At 40.8% G+C, this 22,244-nt stretch overlaps 1 protein-coding gene across 1 annotated transcript; it reads left to right on the top strand.

Annotated features, from left to right (window-relative positions):
- The first annotated feature begins 854 nt into the window (after positions 1-854).
- Positions 855-3,820, top strand: LOC107982404 (uncharacterized). The gene is made up of 3 exons (XM_062970748.1): positions 855-1,223; positions 2,605-2,721; positions 3,455-3,820. Exons 1-3 carry the CDS (start codon positions 1,061-1,063, stop codon positions 3,586-3,588), a joined length of 414 nt encoding a protein of 137 aa, XP_062826818.1. The 5' UTR covers positions 855-1,060; the 3' UTR covers positions 3,589-3,820.
- The last annotated feature ends 18,424 nt before the right edge of the window (positions 3,821-22,244 follow it).

Here is a 22,244-nt window from a genome sequence, read left to right on the forward strand (position 1 = left end):
GTTGTTGTTGTGATCATGATTATCACATTGAATTCCTGAGGCAGATGTTAGGATCTATCTCTTGGTAGTTTGGGTGTGTTTGCTATTAACCTCCCAGATCCCAGAAAGCTTTGCATTTATCACAGTGTTTTTTTAATTCAATCATCAGCTGAGAGGTATTTTCGTAAGTACTGCAATCACAGCAGGAAGAAAACAGATGTGGTTATTTCTTGCTCTTGATGAAAACCCCTCCTCCTCAGAAGAAATTCAGAGGAACACCCACCCAGGACAGTTCCATTGGGAGCAAACCTTTCCAATGATTTTGAACCCAGAAGCGTACCCAGAAGAACCTTTTCTGCTGAACAGCTACATATCATAGAATCCTAGAATCCTAGAGTTGGAACAGATCTCAAGGGCCATCCAGTCCAACCCCCTGTCAAGAAGCAGGAACATCGCATTCAAAGCACCCCCGACAGATGGCCATCCAGCCTCTACTTAAAAGCCCCCCAAAAAGGAGCCTCCACCACACTCTGGGGCAGACAGTTCCACTGCCGAACAGCTCTCAAGTTCCTCCTAATGTTCAGGTGGAATCTCCTTTCTTGTATTTTGAATCCATTGTTTTGCATCCTAGTCTCCAGGGCAGCAGAAAACAAGCTTGCTCCCTCCTCCCGATGACTTCCCCTCACATCTTGATACATGGCCCTCATAATGTCTCCCCTCAGCCTTTTCTTCTGCAGGCTAAATATGACCAGCTCTTTAAGCCACTCGTCATACGGCTTGTTCTCCAGACCATTGATCATTTTAGTTGCTCTTCTCTGGACACATTTCAGCTTGTCGACATCTCCCTTAAATTGTGATGCCCAGAATTGGACACAGTATAATTCCAGGTGTGGTCTGACCAAGGCAGAATAGAGGGGTAGCATTACTTCCCTGGATCTAGACACTATACTCCTATTTATGCAGGCCATCATATCAGATATGATGTGTGTGTGTGTCCCGTGGCTGGGTAGATAGAAAGGAAACTGATCATGATAGAGAGAGCCTAAGCATCCGGTCCCAGTGGGTAATATCTGCCCGAAGTATGATTTTTTCCACACAGCCTCCAACAGCTATGGATGACAATGATCAGAATAAGGACTACCAGAATGAAGGCTACCGCAGTGAGGAATACCAGAATGACACTGCACCAGAGAAATCCTCTCACGCCTGCGAAGTACATTCTGCATCAGAAAATGTGAAAAAAGGTAATAGGAGGAGGGGGAAGGGGAATGAGAAGAAACCCTGAGAGAGCTGCTTTAGTCCAGGTGCTGCACATTAGGTTCACATCAGAGGAAAGAAACATACTTTCTAAACTGAGGTTGGCCACGGCACCCACTAAGTCACATAGACTCAATTTTTCAACAAGATAAGAAATGCTTTAAGGTAATTTTGTAGATTTCCTGAAAAATTAGAAGATGTATGCAGTAGTGTCAGCATGGTCACATTAAGGTATAATTCTTATTTCTAAAATAGGAGTTATTGGCACAAATACTGTCAAGCTGTTTGTCCACTTTCTTTATTTGTTTAGCTCTTTGAATAAGAAATTCTATTTTAATTTAGCCTCTCAGAGGCCCCTTCCACACTCCCCCTATATTCCAGGATCTGATCCCAGATTATCTTATTCCCGTTTATTTGGCAGTGTAGACTCATATAATCCAGTTTAAAGCATATAATCTGGGATCTGATTCTGAAATATAGGGCAGTGTAGAAGAGGCCCTAGACACCATATCTGATTTTGGAAGCTAAAAGGGGTTAGCCCTAGTTAGTACTTGAATAGGAAACCTTCAGTGGCTTCCAGGTGCTATAATTCAGAGGAAGGAATTGGTAAAACCACATCCGAGGGCCCTTCCAGACAGGCCCTATATCCCAGAATCTGATCCCAGGTTTTATTTTTTTGCTTTAAACTAGATTATATGAGTCCTCACTGCCAGATAATTTGGGATACACAGAAAACCTGGGATCAGATCCTGGGATATAGAGCCTGTCTGGAAGATAATCTGGGATAAACAGAAAACCTGGGATCAGATCCTGGCATATAGGGCCTGTATAGAAAGGCCCTGAGGCCCCTTCCACACAGCTGAATAAAATCCCACATTATCTGCTTTGAATTGGAATATACGGCAGTGTGGAATCAGATAACCTAGTTCAAAGCAGATATTGTAGGATTTTCTGCCTCCATATTCTGGATTATATGGCTGTATGGAAGGGCCCTGAGTCTTCTTTGCCTAAGGCCCCTTCTACACTGCCATATAAAATCCAGATTATCTGCTTTCAACTGGATTATATGGCAGTGTAGACTCATATAATCCAGTTCAACACAGATAATGTGGATTATCTGATTTGATAATCTGGATTATATGGCAGTGTAGAAGGGACCTACAGAAACCACATTATATTCATGGGATCATCATAGGTCAACAGGCAGCTTGAAGGTATTTATTATATATATACATTTTAAGACAGTAATATTGCTGGGCATGCAGTTTTCCAGTGTTCAGAAGGACCACTCAACCTTGAGGCTCCGGAGCTGGCATCCTAATTAAATAGACAATCCCTCAGGAATGCTTTTTTTCTTTTCGTCTCTAGAATCTGTGACTTCAGAACAGGGCTGGAAGAATGCTTCAGAACAGGAATATGAATATATCCCATTGTCAGGCATGTGGACGAGGTCACTGCCAGAAGAGGAATTAAATGCTGATCCAGGTGAAAGATTCGGTACAATTCCACAAATGGTGTCAGGGATATATTTGTGTTGGATCTTTCTAGAGCAACCCAATATGTTGCCTGAGGCAGAAAATAAATAGCACCGATTATCCTCTGCTAAGGAGGTTCAACTCTATTTAAAGTTTTGATGTAGAATTGGTACACCCTTTTTAATGTCTTTTATGCCTTCTATCTTACATATTGACATGTGAAGCAGGTTGCTCCAGTTGTAACCTGGTTGATATTCCAGTTTCAAATGTGTATGGAAGAAAATATGTAATTGTCTATGTAATTGTTATCAGCATTGTCACTCTTCCTAAAGTTCTATGGTGTGTATACATCCAAAATGTGTATGGTTCAAAGGAGAAAGTATAAGCAGAAATGGAGAAAAGCACTTGACACTTGCCTTGTAGAAGTCTAGTCAGACTTAAGAATACCCTTTCCCAAGTGATTATTTCATTTGTACTTTACTCCCCACCTCAAAAAAAAAAAATGAATAGGTTGCCTACTTAGGTTGCTGTGCAAGAGTCAACTGTTGGCACTCAGCTTGTACTCCCTCCCATGGCTTTATGTCTTATAATGACTGGACTCAGACTGCACAGACTTTTAAACAAAGTCTGTCATCTGCCATCCTTTCAAATGAATCTTCATAGGGAGATATGGATATTTAGATAGAGTCCCAACATGACTATTCCAAACTCATGGAAGTTGTTTTTCTTTCTTTTTCTTGAAGGGCTGTATATATTTGAGAATGACAAATTGAATTCCATCCCAAGGAAACTCTTCATCGTCTTCTGCATTGTGCTGCTCTCTTCTCTAGTAATGACAACAGTCGCTCTTGTGATGACATGCTTTAGATGTAAGTGAACATCTGAAGCACAATCCTTTTTTCTGGACACCACTTCTATTCCATTTATCTTCCTCTTTCCAATTTATAGTTTGGCCTTATTGATTGCATACAATGGTAGGGTATAAACACAATACATTGCTCAATAAATTACATATTTTATTATTTGGCTTGTAGGCTTCCCTTGAAACATTATCATTGAAATGAATTTTTAAACAAAACTGTTAGTGAATTAAGGTTGTGAGTGATAAAAAATGTAGGGCCACAGTGTTGGTCGAGGAATGATCTTGGTCTGTCTCCTGTGTTAATGATTCTTAGGTGACAATACTGCACAAACTTTGGGTAAGTCAACACAATCTCTGGGTATTGTGTGTCCTTGGGATGGATGTCTAACTGTGATGCTGTTATCTGACTCCAGGTGCATAACCATCAGTAAACCCCTTAGGATGTGTTCTGTTCGTGCAGAGTAGCACTTTTTCAAGTCTCCCTGATTTCCAGGCAAGCCAGTTTGTTCAGATGGCTGGGACAAATTCCAAGAGAAATGCTACTATTTCACAGAAGAACAGAATCCATGGCAGAAAAGCAGAGAAATGTGCCAAAGCAAAGGTGCTGATCTCATAGTGATTGATCATAAAGAGAAACAGGTGGGTGTTTCCTATTTCTTCTTATATAGAAAATAGGAAAAGTTGAGAATGTAGCAGAATGGGACACCTCTTTCCATACTGGGAGAAAAGCAAAATATTCAATATGTTCACTCATTTTGCATCAAAAGGAGTATAGTATCTAGGTCAAAGAAAGTCACGGTGCCTCTCTGTTCAGTTTTGGTTAGACCTCACCTGGAATACAATTCTGGGCACCACCATTCAAAAGAGATATTGACAAGCTGGAAGGTGTCCAGAGGAGGGCGACTAAAATTATCAAAAGTTTAGAGACCATGCCCTATGAGGAGTGTCTTAAAGATCTGGACATGTTTAGCATGCAGAAGAGAAGGTTCAGAGGAGACATGATAGGCATGTATAAATATGTGAAATGATGTCATAAGGAAGAGGAATCAGGCTTGTTTTCTGCTGCCTTGGAAAGTAGGAGCAATGGGTTCAAATTACAGAAAAGGAGATTCCACCTGAATATTAGGAAGAGCTTCCTGACCATACGAGCTATTCAACTGTGGAACTCTCTGCCTCGGAGTGTGGTGGGAGCTCCTTCCTTGGAAACGTTTAAACAGAGGCTGGATTGCCATCTGTTAGGGATGCTTTGTGCTTTTCCTGCATGGCACAGGGTTGCATTAGATGGCCCATGTGGCCTCCTCCAACTCTATTATTCTATGATTCACTGGTGGACCATTATTCTTACAGATACCATCAGCTCTGAGTATTCAGAAAAGATCAATAATAATAATAATAATAATAATAATAATAACAACAACAACAACAACAACAACAACACTTTGTTTATATCCCGCCCCCTCTCCCCAAGGGACAGCTTAAAACAAGAGGAAACAATGTACATAATATCAGTCACACAATCCAAAAAAAGGTCAAATCAAAACAAACAAATCAAGAAAGACAAACAACAATACAAACATAGAAGAAAAATAAATCCCAATAAACATATTAATTATAACTCATAAACATTACCATATAAATATAAAAACTTTACAACAATTAAGACATATAGTACCACTAAAAACATCACAACACATGCTTTTGTTAGTAAATATCAATAAATTAAAATTATTCCCATTAAATACTGCAATCTCTTTGTTTACAATTAGCCATAAAGGTTCTTTGAGTGGGGGGGGGGGGGAGTCTAAGCTCCTTGGGGAGGGCATTTCATCAATACACATGTAATTGATCTTGCAAATTACAACTTCTGTTTTGTAATAATTTCTATTGTCTATTGTATCTTTTTCTTTTAATAGTTCCTGAATACGGCCATAAAATTTCCAGGCCGAAACACTGTTTTCAAGAATAAAATACAGTGGGCCCTTGGTATCTGCCAGAATTTAGTTCTCCCCATCCCCACCTATCCATTGATTTGTTTGAAATTACTTGTACTACTTTATTCATATATCACTCTGAGATATTTATCTATCGATCTATCATTGATTGATCAATCTAGCTATCTATCATCTATCTCTCTGTTAAAAGTGAAAATATGTACATGTGTATGTAATTTCCAAGATGGCTACTACATCCAGAGAGCCCTGTGACTCCCACCAACAACAGATCTAGATTAAACTTGACACCTCCATGACCCACTAAAAATACTGGAGAGATTTTGGAGGATAACCGGAGTTGCAGTTCACTCACACCCTGAGACCACAGTGAAGCCCACCAACGATGAATTCGGGTCAAACTTGGCACCCGTACCCCCACCCCTATCAATTTTAAGTACTTGGAGAGTCTGGGGAGCAATGAAAAATCATGATGGGAGCTGCAGATCTTCCACATCCAGAGAGCTCTGTGTACCTAACCGATGATGGAACTGGATCAAACGTAGCACCCATACAACTCATGCCCAACTTTAAGTACTGATAGGGTTTGGGGGGAGGGCAATGATAGAGGATGATGTGAGTTATAGTTAATCCATACACAAAGTGTACTTGAACCCCGCCGACAATGGATCTGGACCAAACTTGACACACATACCCACCATGGCCAGTTTTAAGTGCTGGTGAGGTTTGTGGGGCAAAGACAGAGGGGGATAGGAGTTATAGTTCATTTATATATGAAGTGCACAGTGAACCCCACCAAAAATGCATCTGGACCAAAATTGTCACACATACCCACTATGACTAACTTTAAGGACTGGCAGGGTTTGGTGGGCAGTGGCAGAGGACAATAAAAGTTGTAATTCACCCACATCCAGAGAACACTGTGAAGCCCACCAACCATGGATCTGGACCAAATGTGGCCCACATACATATCACGACCAGTACTGGCAGAGTTAGGAGCAATGACAGATGATGATGGTAATTGTAGTTTACCCATATCCTGATGCATATTCTAATTGAACCATTCATAAAATCCAAAAATAAACAATGACTATTTCTAATAAATAGCATTACAAAAGACCTAACTCGGGCATCACTGGACACCTAAACAAGTATCATAATGAAGGGTAGAATATAAACATTATACATACATGCATAGAAATTGTAATCTTTTAATACCAACATAGGACATGGTGTAAAGTGCAATTTTGTATTCTTAAATAGAAGTGAGAAAAATATTGTTGTGGGCAACCCCACAGGTCTATTGTGTAATCTCCCAAAGCCACCATTTTGGCCCACAAATACCCCCAGCATATTCTGCTAGTCTGTAAGCTATTCACTGCAAGTCCTTGGAGAGTTTGCAGAATGCAGGAAACAGTTGTAGGCAACAGTTATAGCCAACAAGCACAATCATGGTACTGGTCCCTGGAACTAGCGCCACCTTTCTGCCTGTCATATGGAGTGGAACAATTTTAAAAAGTTACAAGGGCAACAACATTTAGCCAATATGACAAAAAAAAGAAATATATTGATATCAATAGATGTTATTAAAGAGCTTTTTCTGCATGCAATCAAAAGCGAACAGCTTCTTGCTGTTACTCCCTTTATGCTTCTTACTGTTATTCTCTTTATGATGCAACCTAGTGTGATGCACAGCTGCCTTGTTCTCCTTGGGGACTTTTGGGCTAAGCCATGTTGTTTTTATTTTGTTTTAGGCCTTTCTGGAAAATAAAAATAAAAACAAAAAAAACATTTGGATTGGCTTAAAGTACCAAGTAGGTGAAAAAGTGTGGAAGTGGGTAGATGGGAAACCTCTTTCCAATCTGTGAGTATCTTCAATATCTTTTCACAGCTAGGGCTGTAATACGATTATAAAGAAAAAAAGGATAAAAACTGTGACTTCCTGGCCCTTTTAATCGATATAGATACACCTGATCTTACAAGCTGTATAAAACATTGAAATAAAAATCAGGACACACATAAGCTCTATGACAGTGAAGCTGAAAATAAAACTTTGGCTCTTTCTACATTGGTAAAAAACTGCAAATCAGGGCAGAAGTTGCTTCTGGGTGTCCAGACAATGTTTGCCCATAACCAGAGCTGGCCCTAGGTATTTTTCAAGTGTAGGCAAACAGAATTTTGGTGCCCCCCCCCCCAAACCAATCACTGAAAAATAAAAGCGTTGGATAAGCGAAAATGTTGGATAATAAGGAGGGATTAAGCAAAAGCCTATTAAACATCAAATTACATTAAGATTTTACAAATTAAGCACCAAAACATCATGTTTTACAATAAACCAATAGAAAAAGCAGTCTCGACTGCACCCCCGTATGTTTTGCGCCCGAAGCAACCGCTTAATTCACCTCATTGTTGGACCGGCTCTGCCCATAACACAGGGTACACTGTGTTAACTAGTTTTATCCCTGCATTAGCCATAACTTTGGGATTGGTGTGATGAACTGGACTGATTCTAATTCAAAATAATCAGTCTGTCTACACAAGTCAGTGCTGCCATTCCCTTTTTTCTGTGCTTTGATTTGTTGCTGCAAAACTGGCCAATGGGGGCACTTCCAGACAGGCACCAAAATGCAGGGCCTGTTGGGCTTTTACTGGAGGTGTCCAAACGACGTCTCCAGTAAAGGCAACTTAATTTGGGAGAAACCCTGGTAAACCCTGCTTTGTCCCAGATTAATTTGATACCCCATTAGATCCAGGCCTTCCTGAAAGGACCGGGTCTAGTGGGGTATTGCACCTGTGGGGACTCACCCCGAGTACTCCCAGGCTTCAGTCCCCACAGCCATCTTGTATCTTTTGGGCTTCTGGATCCCAAAGGTGCAAGATGACACCCACCTCTCTCCCAAAGCCCCCCCCCCTCCAAGTCCTTAAAATGAAAAAAAGTTTACCAGGTCACCATTAAGCTGCTTTGACAGTCCTCCTCGCATGTAGAAATGATGTACCAGGACAGGAAGGGGGGCAAGGAGTAAAATTTAACTCAGTGCCCCGGGTGGTACTTGGTCATCTGAAGCTGAATAAGAGCAGGGAATTGGAAACAACATTAGCTTGAAAACACACCAGGAAAGGTTCATTTGGAAGAACTCCCTCAAACCGTATTTACATTGATCGTTTCAGTATACCTGCAAGTTTAAAACATTTTCCTAATTTTCTTTTTGACTTTTTGACTCTTCTAATGCATATGACCTCTGGTTACAGCTGTCATTATTGTCCAATTTCAATGACACTTTGAATTACATGTTTTCACCTGCATGCTCTATAAGCACACACTCTTGTTGTCATTGCTGCTGTTTTTTAATATTGTGGTCTGGTCTCGTCTGGTGTGGGAGGAGGACCATGGGGTAGTATGCAACCTAGTGACATCACTGGTTCTTTTTAAATGTTTTCGGCTTCACTTAACATAAGGTCTGTTATTTTGAAGCTGCATCCAAACCCAAACAAGCAGCTGCTCCTTCCTCAACAGAAATCCAACATGCTAAATTCCCTATTAGTTTGCCACTGACAGATCATTCTCTTTCTTTTTAGAAAGTGGCGAACAGAACCCCCAGAAAATGAAAATGACTGCTTCACTACAGGTCAAAAAAATAATGTGTGGGCCAAATATCCCTGTGTAAATATCTATGCCTCACCCATTTGTGAAAAGAGCAGACATGTAGTCTGTGTACTACAATCCCCATTTTGGCCACAGTGAACTTTTGTGCATCTTAAAGCATGATGATTACGACTGACGAACAAAGAGCAGAAAAGCTTGCAGTATCTGTGTTATCGAGGACCCCCAACCCACCCCCAATAAAAAGGAGACATAGTTTGACCTCTGTGGGAATTGTAGTTTCCCAAGGACAGAAGGACAGATGAACTGGAAGCAGTCTCCATCCCCATGACCTCCCTCGAACCTCCATAAGATCAGCAGCAGCCCGCACTCCATAGCCCTCCATAGCACACACACACCTAGCTCATCTGTACAGACTGAGCTGGTTCACACCAGGCTTTTATGGAGATCGCCCAGCTTATCCTCTCTCTTCTCTCAGCCAAGATACAAGACAAATGGCTAAAATGTATCCAAAGCACCTCCATTTCCAAACCCCTGCTGCTATGTATCTCTCTATATATCTTTTATTTTTTTAATCTTTTTTTCTTATGTGGACATGTGGATGTGCGCTTGAGTGGAGAGGATAAACTATAAACAAATAAGGCAAATGACCTTTTCCAACTTGTGCTCAGCAATGGCGAGATCTCTCTCTTGATCTCCTCTTCCTTCTGTATAAACCTGTACCAAACTACACATGAACTCTCTTTTATATTTTTATTATTGAACTTTATAAAATGAAGGCAAATATACATGAACCCATGAATTCCAGTAACCTCTCTTGAGAAATTCCAGATACCTGTTCCACGCCCTGTGTGAGAACCAGAGATGGGACATAATCTGTGGGACTGTGGGTCTTGTATCTGTACAATCCTGTCAAATCATTTTATGGACTTTTCTTTGTCTCCAGCATTCCATTGCTACACACCTAAGGGTTGGCTTGACCCCTAATGACCTCACTGCCCCCAAGACCACCTCCGCCAGCCCATTAGCCCTGTTGACCAGTTCCACTAGCTGCCAATTTGCTACTGACCACAACTCAAAGTGCTGGTGTTAGCCTATAAAGCCCTAAACAGTTCTGGCCTAGCTTACTTGTCCAAATATATCTTCCTTTATGAACCTTCTTGGAGTTTAAGATCATCTGGAGAGGCCCTGCTCTCAGCTCTGCCTTCTTCCCAGGCACGATTGGCGGATACGAGAGACAGAGCCTTCTCGGTGGTGGACCAAGCCTTCGAAAATCTAGTGCAATAATTAGATACGAAAGATGTGTAATTGACTTATGGAATGGCCCCAGACTACGCCTATGGATTACATGATTTAACTTGTATGGATTCAAATGTTTTTAATTGTTTTAATGGTGCACTTGTTTTATTGTACTATGTTTTTCAAGGCATTGCCTATGTTGTGAAGCCGCCTTGAATCCCCTCCAGGGTTGAGAAAGGCGGGATAAAAGAGCCGCAAATAAATAAATTAGAATCCCCCGGGCCTCTCTGCCCAGCTGAGAGGAGATCTCTGGCTATGTCATTGCCTCATCCTCCGATTATAGCTTTCATTGGCTAAGACTCACCTCCTGACCAGTTAGAGGCCTGCGGGGTGCCGGCCGGCTTCTCGGCGCTGGCCAATCAAGGGAAAGGGAGGGAGTTTCAAAATGTAGCAATGATAATGCATGAAATGTCTTGTGTATAAAAATGTCTGCTTATGATTATGCTTTCATACTTGTACCCTTCAAGCGTCCGTGCTGTACAAGTGCCCCTTTTACATAAATCAGATAAAGTCTCTATCATTTGCCTCCAACTTGGTGAGATTCCTGGTTCCTGATTCATGACATCCACGGTTAGCGAAGCTTGCCAGGCATCCCTAAGCCATCCATTGGACTTAGAAAAACTCCAAATTTCCAGCATCATCTGATCAATTTCTACATCTGCTCCCAGCTGAAAGAAGAAACCTCATTACATTTTATAAACTGTTAAAAAATACCCCTTCCTCTCCGCCTCATATCTTCCTTAGAATTCTTCTGTTCAAAATTATGAAGGGATTCATTTGATCCCTTTGAGAATTTTCCCAGTAAGGTAAGGTTTGCAACCTTGCTTCTTTTTGTCTGTCCTCAATCTGCCATCAGTCCATTTCACAGGGAGAAATCCATTTACTGAATTCACTACTTCAGTCCTATATCTTTTGAAATGTCTGATGAATTCAGTAGGGTCTGGCTACAATAATAAGCATGTTTACTTGGAAGAAATGTTTTACACAATACTTCATGGGTTGGTCCCAGACTATAAGAACAGTGGATGTATTTGTACCCTTGTGCCATGGAGCAGCGGCAAATCACATGCTCCCTTCCACATACCTATGTGATAAGACACACTTAATTCCTGCCTTACAGATATCTCCAGGCTTTCACGAGTGATCTCAAGGGGCCAGTCAGTGCAGTATCACATCATTATTGCTTCCCAGGGAATCACTTCTGATATTGAATTGGTCTGGTACTGGAAACGTTGGTGTATATTTACTCACCTGCAATTAGATATTCAGCTCATGGATTTCATGCTTAAGTAACAACTAGTAAGCACATTTTCATTATGCTGTTGATCTCAGAAATGCTCTGTACAGTTTCTATTGGAACAGGCAGGAGAGGGGGCAGCTGTTGTGGTTCAGCCTGATGACGATGAGGGATTTGTGTCAGGGAGACTGGGAGATGCAGTTTCAGAGCCAAGGGGAATGATGGATGCAGATACAGCTGCACAGGAGGTGTTATTAGAGCAATCGTGTGAAAGTGCTGATATTTTGGACTCCAGTCAGGGCCATGAACTCTCACCTAGGAACTGCAGTCAAAATGCCATGAACTCATCTGAGGGAACAGTGGATTTAGATAAACATTCTAGGCTGGCTCTTAGGGAAGAGGGAATCAGGTTGAAACGAAGTGAGAGACTTTGTGGGAGAGAGAGGGGCAAGCAAAGAGTGCAGAAGAATGTGTTCATGTTTTGCAGCCCTTTAAAGTAGATTTCTGTGAGAGGCTTTCAGATCTGCCAACGTCTCTATACCTAGGAGGGTTTAGCTTGGTTTTCTATTCAAGTTTGGGATTCATGTTTTATGCTCATGTTTTGTTCCTTGTTCCATGAATGTTTTGCCATTTCTGTTCCTTGTTATACTACTGGTTTAGACTTCTACTGTCTTCCTGCTCCAGTTCAAAAACCTTTGGGATTATTCTGTCTTTTTGCTACAGTTTTACACTGGGATGCATGCTGCCTGTGGATTATCTTTTGTACACAGTTTGGCCTGGTGTTACCTCTGGCTTTTGCTTGCATTATTGACTCTTAAATTTTTATCCTTTATTCACTCCTTGGTGTTTTACCCTTTTTATATGTGTTCTTTTAATAAACTGTTTTGACTTTTACATTTGGTGTCTTACTGGGTGCTGTGAACAAAGTGAAACCCTGCTGAGGTGCAATAGCAGCATAACATCCCACATATCTGCCTCTTTGCTACATTTCTCAACATGTAAAAAAATCTCCACATCAGTGCATCCTGTGTACAACGTTCACCCAGTTGTAAAATGTTAGCACAAGCTCTTAACTTTCTGTAAAGTCTGTTTTCATGTTTTCCTTCAGATAGTTTTAACATGAAAGGTATTTGCACAGGTTTGGCTGTTTTGCATAGAAATATGGCTGTGTTAGCAAATTCCTATTCTCTCATAAAGTAGCATTTCATGGGGGAAATCCATAGACAGCCATCATCAACCTGTTGCCCTCCAGTAGTTACAGAGCAACTTGGCCACCCTAATGTAACAACAACAACAACACCTGATTGGAATTAATTCTAATCTGAGAGAAACGAAGGGAATTTGCCACAGTGCACATGGCTGAGAGAACATGTGTCAAACTCAAGACTGTATCAAGCCCACCATGTCATTTTATGTGATCCTCTAGATCAGGCATAGGCAACCTTTGGCCCTCCAGTGTTTTGGATTTCATCTCCCAGGAACGCCAGTCAGTTTTCAGGCTGTTAGAAATTGTGGGAGTTGAAGTCCAAAGCATCTGGAGGGCAGAAGTTTGCCCATACCTGATCTAGATGCTGGACTACAGCTTTATGACAGAAGCTGATGGGAGTTGTGATAGTAACATCAGAAAGGCTGCCGTTTGTTCAGTCAGGATAATAGGGTTTGAGCTAAGATACAGAGCTTTTGAATATGATGTCTGATTTTAACCTTTCCCCAACCTCAAAGCCACAAGTGCCATTAGGATGTAATTCCCATTATCTCCAGTTTGCATGGTGCATAATCAAAAGTGATGGGAGTCATCATTCAATAACATCTGGAGACCCAAACTGGGTAAAAACTAAAGAGCACCAACAACTTCATAAAAAAAATTATAGTTGGTCCTCAGTATCCACGGATTCTCCATCCATGGATTCAACCACTCTTTGAAGGCAACTGTGGGGGCACGCTGGGGGAAATGGCTATCTATAGGTCTGGCAACCCAAGCGGCATTCGGTTTACCCTTTAATTATACCGCAAACCCCAAAGTAAACACTCTTGAAGCTGGTTACAGATAACAAAAAATGTGTTTATTGAACACAGGAAATAGTCCTTTTACTGTATTAGAAATAATATGAGGTAAAATCGCTGAAATTATACAGAAATAAAACTACAGTAGAATCTCACTTATCCAACATAAACGGGCCGGCAGAATGTTGGATAAGCAAATATGTTGGATAATAAGGAGGGATTAAGGAAAAGCCTATTAAACATCAAATTAGGTTATGATTTTACAAATTATGCACCAAAAACATAACGTTATAAAACAAATTTGACAGAAAAAGTAGTTCAATACGCAGTAATGCTATGTAGTAATTACTGTATTTACGAATTTAGCACTAAAATATCATGATGTATTGAAAACATTGACTACAAAAACGTGTTGGATAATCCAGAACGTTGGATAAGTGAGTGTTGGATAAATGAGACTCTACTGTATATTGATAGAGAACGAAGGCTATAAGGACTATAAAGGATAAGCACACAAGCTATGAGGAAACTATAAGGTAAGGACTATAGGGTACGTACAAGGCTATGATAAGCACTATCTATAATGGCTATGAGGTAAACTATGAGCTATAATAACTATAAGGTAAGTACAAGGCTATGATAAGCACTATCTATAATGGCTATGAGGTCAACTATGAGGCAAGTACATAAGGTAAGTACTTCACTATGAGGTATGCTATCTAAGCTATAGGTAAATACTAGCTATGAAATAACTATAAGGTGATAAGCTATAAGGTAAGTACGTGATTTATGTTGCCTGTTTGAATTTGCAGGTCAAAGAACCCAGATCAAATTCTAAGACCTATCTCTAAGAGGTTTTCCCCTGGAATCACAAATGGAGGGGGAAAGGACTCTAGAGATTAGCTCCCAGGCTGAACCATCTCATCCAACCTACAGGGGAGTCCCAAGCTCCAACCCCAAAATGAGAGCCAATGGAACAGTCCTCCCAAGAACAGCAACCAGGAAATAAGCAAGAGAGGGAAAGCCAAGTAAGACATCACAGCAATCATAAGGCTGATGTTGCCCTTGATGAAAATGGGTTTGATATTCATGACTTAGAGATAGGAAGCATTATCTGTGTTGATGGACACAGCCAGTCATACCTCATGACAGAAGACATTTTTATTCCTACAATGCATGGCCAGGCAATGAGATGTATTTCACTGCATAACCAGATAGTCTATACAAACTACACTGTAGATTTTGATCAGCAGTCACCCATGATGCAGAAATGATTTAAACAGCCCTGCGTGCAAATTAAAGATAGGAAGACACAATATTTTGTAACTAAGCAACGCAAAGATGTTGAAGATATTTCTCACTTGAACGTCCTGTCTATACAAAAAGAGACCCATTCTGTTCAGAGCTTCTGTGAGTTTTGTGTCTTCATAAACCAGCAAAGTTTGTTTTCTAACCCTTCGATTTTTGAATAAGTTACTGTTTTCTTTAAAAAACATGACACAGCAATTTAAAGTCTCTGCATTAAGGGTTGGAAAAGCTTTCAAAATGGGGAATTAGCAAAAAAAAAAAAGGCAGGAAACAACATGTTTAGAACACTTTGCAACAAATTGCCAATCTGGAGAAACTAGTTGTTTCTGAAAATACCTGAAGTGTTAGATATTCAGTTCTATGCCTCACTTTATCCCAAACTATAGTTTGTTTAATGTGAAAGGAGGGAATAAGCTTTCTCAGAACTTCTATCTGTACATTTATTTATTTATTTATTTACAGTATTTATATTCCGCCCTTCTCACCCCGAAGGGGACTCAGGGCGGATCACATTATAACACACATAGGGCAAACATTCAATGCCCATAAACACATCAAACAGAGACTGAGAGACACACGTAGAGGCAAGTTAACCTTCTTCTGAGGGGATGTTCGATTCTGGCCACAGGGGGGAGCAGCTGCTTCTGGAAGTAAACACCACTTGATAGCAAGGGGCCATTGTAGTATAATAATAGTCTAGAAGCAAATAACAGAAGCTGGAAATTTCAGTTTTCTAAGACTCGTGAGAGTGGGGTTAGCTGCTGATCTAGGAAGGGTGATGAGAGACTTCATCTGAAAGGCAGGATGCCATTGCAATTCATTTCGGCCTCTTGCCCTTGGAAAACTAAAAATCAATTTCATGTTAAACTATAACTCTTTTGTTAGGGGTGGGGATTGTCATGTTCAATAACATAACTAACTCCTTCCAATAATGAATTTCTGAATTTTCTGAGTTTTCTGTTCAAGCCACCGGCCAAGACAAGTTAATAGGTTGGGGCAGATTATATTTTACCAGCTTGTGGGAAGAGTGGGCTGAGGGATTTTCTTCCATTGCCTCCTCTAGCTTCATCTGAGGATGTAATACAAAATTGCTGTTGAGTTTTGGTGCCAAGAACTGTGATGGGCTGTTCTTTTAAAAATTACCCTGTGTTGCAGTTTTACTTCCTGATTCCTATTTCGCTCTCAGTTCAATAAACAAAGTATACTATGGCTATTGAGTTCTTCTGAATTATTTATGGTCACATTAGGTTTGCCATCTCTCAGGCCTATTTCCCAGGTCCATGGATTCCAGAAAACTGCCTGCCAGATAGCTTGGATCTAAAGTGTATAGAAATTTATAGTCTATCATCGATTCTTTGAATTGCATCAACTCACACTAAGGACTTATCTAATGTACCCAACCACCTATTCACTGAAGCAGTCTCAAAGCAGATTTACTAAGGAACTAAAAGTCAAACCTCATTTATGGAGAAGGAGGGGTAGCCTCACCTCAAGTGCAGATGCCTCCATTCAAAAGTATTGGGCATGGTGCCCCTCCACCTGCTCAGACCATCTTCCCAAAAACACTGAGCCTGATTTAATTCCTTAATATGGACTATGAGTTTCTGATGGGATGATGTGCTTTATTTATTTACTTATAGATATTTATATGAACAAATTTAGGAAATCTATTCCAATCTTCTTCTGCCAGAATGCTAAGCCCAGCACTTGGAGCAGGGCCTAGAAATCAGTAGGAGTCAATGAACTTGCTCAATGTTGGAATTATTGGAACAACGTGCTCTCTCTGTCAGATTCTTCTTTGGATATACTTTGCTGTGCTATACCAAGCAGACCAATTCAAACATTCTTTGAATGTTTGAATTGGTCTCCAGTGTGAAGAGGTCCTGCACATTGAAGACTTTTCACATGTTAGGGGGAGAGGGGCATACCGTTTTGGCAGCAGTTGCAGGCAAACAGCAGGCGCATGGGGTCCACATGCACCCTCCCTCCTCTCCCTATCACATGTGAGGGGTGGGACATGGCACCCTGTCCCCATCAGATAAAAGAAAGGGCGGCAACATGTGTTGCTGTGTTGCCGTTTTGTCCTTTTCCCCATCACAAAGGGGAAAGAGCCCAAAAATGGACGTAGCCCCATCGGCACCAGTGGTTCCCAGCCTTTGGTCCTCCAGTTATATTGGACTTCAACTCCCAGAAATCTCAGCCAGCTTACCAGCTGTTAGAAATTTTGGGAGCTAAAGTCCAAAACACCATGAGGATCAAAGTTTGGGAACTACTGGTTGGAGCTATCCCAAGCTCACTTACCTCTCCATTGTTACCAAGGAAGTGTCTTGCAAGGCTTCCTCTGCACTTGGAGGGTAAATGGGGCATGTGATGGTGCTTGGCAGGGACTGTCCTCAAAGTACTTCAAAAGGGCAGAAAGCTCTATTGTGGTGAAGTGGTGAATGTATACTGTATTAACTGTATCTATGAAATGACACATCTATGAAAAACAGAAAACAGGTTCAGGAAAGAATATTTTCAGTGATGGTCCAAATGAGCTTGAACTGCAATAGTTACACTTGTTTTCATGTAACTAAATTATAATTACGTACAAACATATATGATAGGCGTGAAGTTAATGTTTGGCCTTCTAAATATTACAAGTCATATCAGTCCTAGCTAATACTGCCTGTGATGAAAGGTAGCAGACATTGTAATCCCACAAAATCTGGTAGCTCTCCATTATATAATAATACTTCTCAGGACATATCTACAGTGATGATTTAATACCGTTCAAAGCCAACTTCAAACTGCAGTGGCCAGACAATCACCTTGCTATGCAATGCTGCCCAAGCCCAGGTTGATCACTGGAGTAGGGAAATGGCTTGGGCAATGACAATACAAATCTTCCTAAAATTAATTCACTGGCACTCAGATTTGCAGATGTTTTCTACAAATATTGGAGATGCAAAGTTATAAAGCATTTCTCTGACACGTTTTGAGAATCCTCCATAATCCCAAAGCAAATATTAGACTCAAATCTAGTCTCATTTTTTGAATATCAAACATAAACTACTGGAACATGACAAATAATTTCAGAAAAAAGCAACTTATACTTTATTTATTATAGCAAGGCTTTTGATTGTGTAGATCACAAAAAATGGTGGATCATTCTGAAAGAAATGTGGTGCCATGACATTTAATTCTCTTGAAGAGAAACCTACAAATCAAATAAAAAGTTATTGTTGGGTTAGAAAATGGAGGGACAATAGTTTTCATTTCGCAAGAAGGTCAAAACAAGTCTGTATTTTATCTGTTTAATTTATAGCAGAACATATAATGTGGAAAGCAGGAATACAGTCAGAGGAAGGAAATGTGAGAACTGGGAGAGGAAGAATCAACAATTTAAGATAAGCAGATGACAGCATATTACTTGATAAAAATATCAAAGACTTGGGATGACTAATATTGAAAGTTAAAGAAGCCCGGGGCTGTGGCGCAGACGGGAGAGCAAACCAGCTGCAATTAACTGCAATCAATCACTCTGACCAAGAGGTCATGAGTTCGAGGCCCGCTCGGAGCTATGTTGTTTGTCTTTGTCCTATGTTAAAAAGGCATTGAATGTTTGCCTATATGTGTAATGTGATCCGCCCTGAGTCCCCTTTGGGGTGAGAAGGGCGGAATATAAATGCTGTAAAGAAATAAATAAATACAGAAATATATGCATTAAAATGATTTAACTATATTTAAAGAGAAGGTTTTCTATACTTTTGCTCAGATTTTTATACCTTGGCTCAGTTAGTATATTCTCATATCTAAGGATGATGGGTCACACGTGCATGGTTCACTTTTCTTTGTTCACGTCTGCACTGTGTAACCCCTGAGAATCCATCTTTCATCAGCCCTACCTTGAGTGACTGCACCTACCGGTAATCCCAGAGGCTCTGTTTATCCAGCCACAGAGAACTGATTTGTTGGCTATGGGATACTCTGGGTAAATATTTTTGTTTTGTGACCCATTTCTACCATTGGTTTTGAGTGGATGCTGGACTCCATTAGCAAAAAGACTGGCATGCTCATAACTTGCCACTTTTTTCTTGTCAGGAGTGACTTGAGAAACTGCAAATTGCTTCGGTGTGAGAGAATTGGCTGTCTGCAAGGACGTTGTCCAGGGGACGCCCGGATGTTTTGATGTTTTTATCATCCTTGTGGGAGGTTTCTGTCATGTCTGCGCATGGAGTTGGAGCTGACAGAGGGAGGTCATCCGCGCTCTCCCCAGGTTGGATTCGAACCAGTAACCTTCAGGTCACCAACCCAACCTTCAACTCATCAATCCTGCCAGCACAAGGGTTAACCCACTGCACCACCGGGGGCTTACCACTATTAAAGCTTATCGTACAGCAGTAACATGTGACAACATTCAGCACCAAGTAATGGAGTTTATCACATTAAGAGGCAAATTGCCATTATGACAGCACAACAGCATCTTTACTTTAGACTTTCCCACCAGGCTCCTGGTAGGAGACCATTGGAAGGCATTTCTTTTACAAAAGGAGGTCATTAATGGATTATTTGTATTTATAAAAGAAATTATTTTCAGGCTGTTTCCTATCAGGAAAGCAGTGAGAAATGAGCAACATCATATAAGACCAAGGCAATGACACTGTTGTACTGGTATAATCACAATGTGCCGGCTTTGTGTGATAAACTCCAAATCCACCCAGTTCTAAAACAGGATACATACTTTGGCCACATTATGAAATGACATGACTCCCTTGAAATGAGACAAAAAGCAGTGTATAAATAAACATGATAGTGATGATGATGATGATGATGATGATGATGATGATGGTGATAGAGTAAATGGCAAAAGGCAATGGTAAAAGACAAAGGCCACAACACAGATGGAATCTACATTCATAAATTCTATAAGATCTGAACAGGCCTGTTGATAGAAGGACTTCATGGTGATTTCTCATTCACAAGGTCCCCATAAGTCAAAGTCAACTTGACTGCACATTAACAACAATAACGGTATCACAGATCTAGAGAAAACTTTGGAGGAACTCTTTAAGCTATTCACGTTCAGGATGGAGATACAGTGTTCCCTCACCACTTTGCAGTTTGTGTATTGCGGATTCACTGTTTTGTTGTTTTTCAAAAATATCCATTAAAAATACTGTTTCCAAATATCGCAGGATTTTCGCTATCTCGCGAGTTTTGGCGGTGTGAGCGCGCGCAGCTTCCCCTCTGCTCTTCCATTTCCGCTCCTCCATTTCTGTCTCTGGTGTTGTGTGAGCCATCTTCGATGCTTTGTGAGCTGTCTTCGGTGCTGTGTGTGCTATTGTGTGCCCTATGATGTCACCCAAACGTCTGGCAATGGTTTGTGGCAGCAAGCCTAAGTGTAAACTGTATGCTACAGTTGGCTGCCATTATGGGATTAATGAATCAACGGTTTGTTATATTAAGAAGGAAGAGAAGAATATCCGGTCTACGGCAACAGTGTCTTTCAAAAAGACTGCGAAATGGGTGATTACTCTTCGCAATAAGTTGATTGTAAAGATGGAATCTGCAATAGCCTTGTGGATTAATGACTGTCGTAAGAAAAATATTCCTTTGGATACAAACACCATAAGGACTAAGGGAAAGCAACTTTACGACCGCATGGCAGAGAACATGAAGGTCCCAAGAAAAGGAGGACGACAACGGGGAGAATGAGGCAGGACCATCCACATCAACTGGTTTTCCCACCACATCAGGATTCGCTGCCAGCAAGGGCTGGTTTCATAAATGTCAGAAGCGCTATGGACTTAAGAGCATTTCTCTGCATGGAGAGGCTGCCTCCGCAGATACATCAGCTGCCGAGGAGTACGTGAGTAACACATTCAAGGACATAATAAAAGAAGGGGCTATCTACCAGAACAAGTTTTTTTAATATGGATGAAATGGGGTTATTTTGGAAGAGGATGCCATCTCGCACTTTTGTAATGAAGGAGGAAGCCAAAGCCCCTGGTTTTAAGGCTCAAAAAGATCGAGTCACTTTGATCATGTATGGAAATGCTACAAGAATTTATGATAAAGCCAGGGCTTATTTATAAGTCCAAAAACCCGAGAGCCATAAAGAACAAAAATAATAATGTGTTGCCTTTGCATTGGATGCATGACCCCAAGGCATGGATAATGAAAATCCTCACAAAGGACTGGTTTCATCAGGTTAAGGTTTATCTGGCACAGAAAGGTCTTGAGTTCGAAATTCTTCTGTTGATAGACAATGCAGGAGGCCATGCTATTGACATAACACATGATGGGATCCAGGTTGAATTCTTGCCACCAAACACCACATCCCTCATTCAACCAATGGATCAAGGCATTATTCGCACTTTTAAGGTGCTTTACACAAGCAATTCCCTGCAAAACCTCATTGAAGCTATGGACATACAGGAAGACGTCTCACTAAAGATGTACTGGCATGACCACATGATTGCATCATGCCTGAAAAATATTCAGAAGGCCATAACTGAGATGAAAACTGAGACTTTAAATGCGTGCTGGAAAAAATTGTGGCTGGAAGTGGCGCATGATCACAAGGGACTCTCTCTGGATGAAATCCATCATTCTGAAGTCAATAAAGCTGTGAGGCTGGCAAAAATACTGGGTGGAGAGAGTTTTAGTGATATGACTGCCAAAGATGTGAATGATCTGCTTGATGTGCACGGTCAACCATTGACAGACGAAGACCTGGAGGAGCTGGTCAAGTCAGCAAGTGAAGAAGAGGAGGATGAAGAAGAACAATGGGCTGAGGAAGAGGAGGAGGTTGGCTTAAAGCTTGAACGTCTTGCAACCTTGCTGAAAAAGGCTCAAGAACTTCAGCAACTTGCTGAAGAATGGGATACAAATATGGTTCATTCGTTGCAGTTCAGGAATTCCATTGACAGCTGCATGTCAGCGTACAAAACCATGCTAACCCAGGCAAAGAAGCAGCGCCAGCAACTCCCTATAACTATGTTTATAATTCACACGAAGACATCTGTGATGCCAACGCCTTCATCAGAGGAACCTGGGGAGGATTTGTAAAGAATTGAAATAGTCTACAGTACTGTACTGTATACTGTTATTGGGTTTTTTCAAGAAATATTTTTTAATATTTTAAAAATATTTTTATCAAGATTTTTAAAGTTTTGGTTTTGGAAGGGGGGAGGGGGGAGAGGGAGAAAGAAAGGAAGGAGGGAGAGAAGGGAAGGGTTTGAAATGATATTGCTAACCCAGGCAAAGAAGCATAACTATGTTTACTGTT

This window comes from Anolis carolinensis, chromosome 2, assembly GCF_035594765.1.
Source record: "Anolis carolinensis isolate JA03-04 chromosome 2, rAnoCar3.1.pri, whole genome shotgun sequence".
In the NCBI taxonomy this organism is placed as follows: domain Eukaryota; kingdom Metazoa; phylum Chordata; class Lepidosauria; order Squamata; family Dactyloidae; genus Anolis; species Anolis carolinensis.

What these genes read in the sequence shown, in the direction of transcription:
- LOC107982404 (XM_062970748.1), top strand. Translation starts at nt 1,061, where the DNA reads ATGATTTTTTCCACACAGCCTCCAACAGCTATGGATGACAATGATCAG. An exon ending in ATCAGAAAATGTGAAAAAAG is followed by an intron (nt 1,224 to 2,604) that starts GTAATAGGAGGA and finishes TTTCGTCTCTAG; the next exon opens with AATCTGTGACTTCAGAACAG. An exon ending in GGAATTAAATGCTGATCCAG is followed by an intron (nt 2,722 to 3,454) that starts GTGAAAGATTCG and finishes TTTTTCTTGAAG; the next exon opens with GGCTGTATATATTTGAGAAT.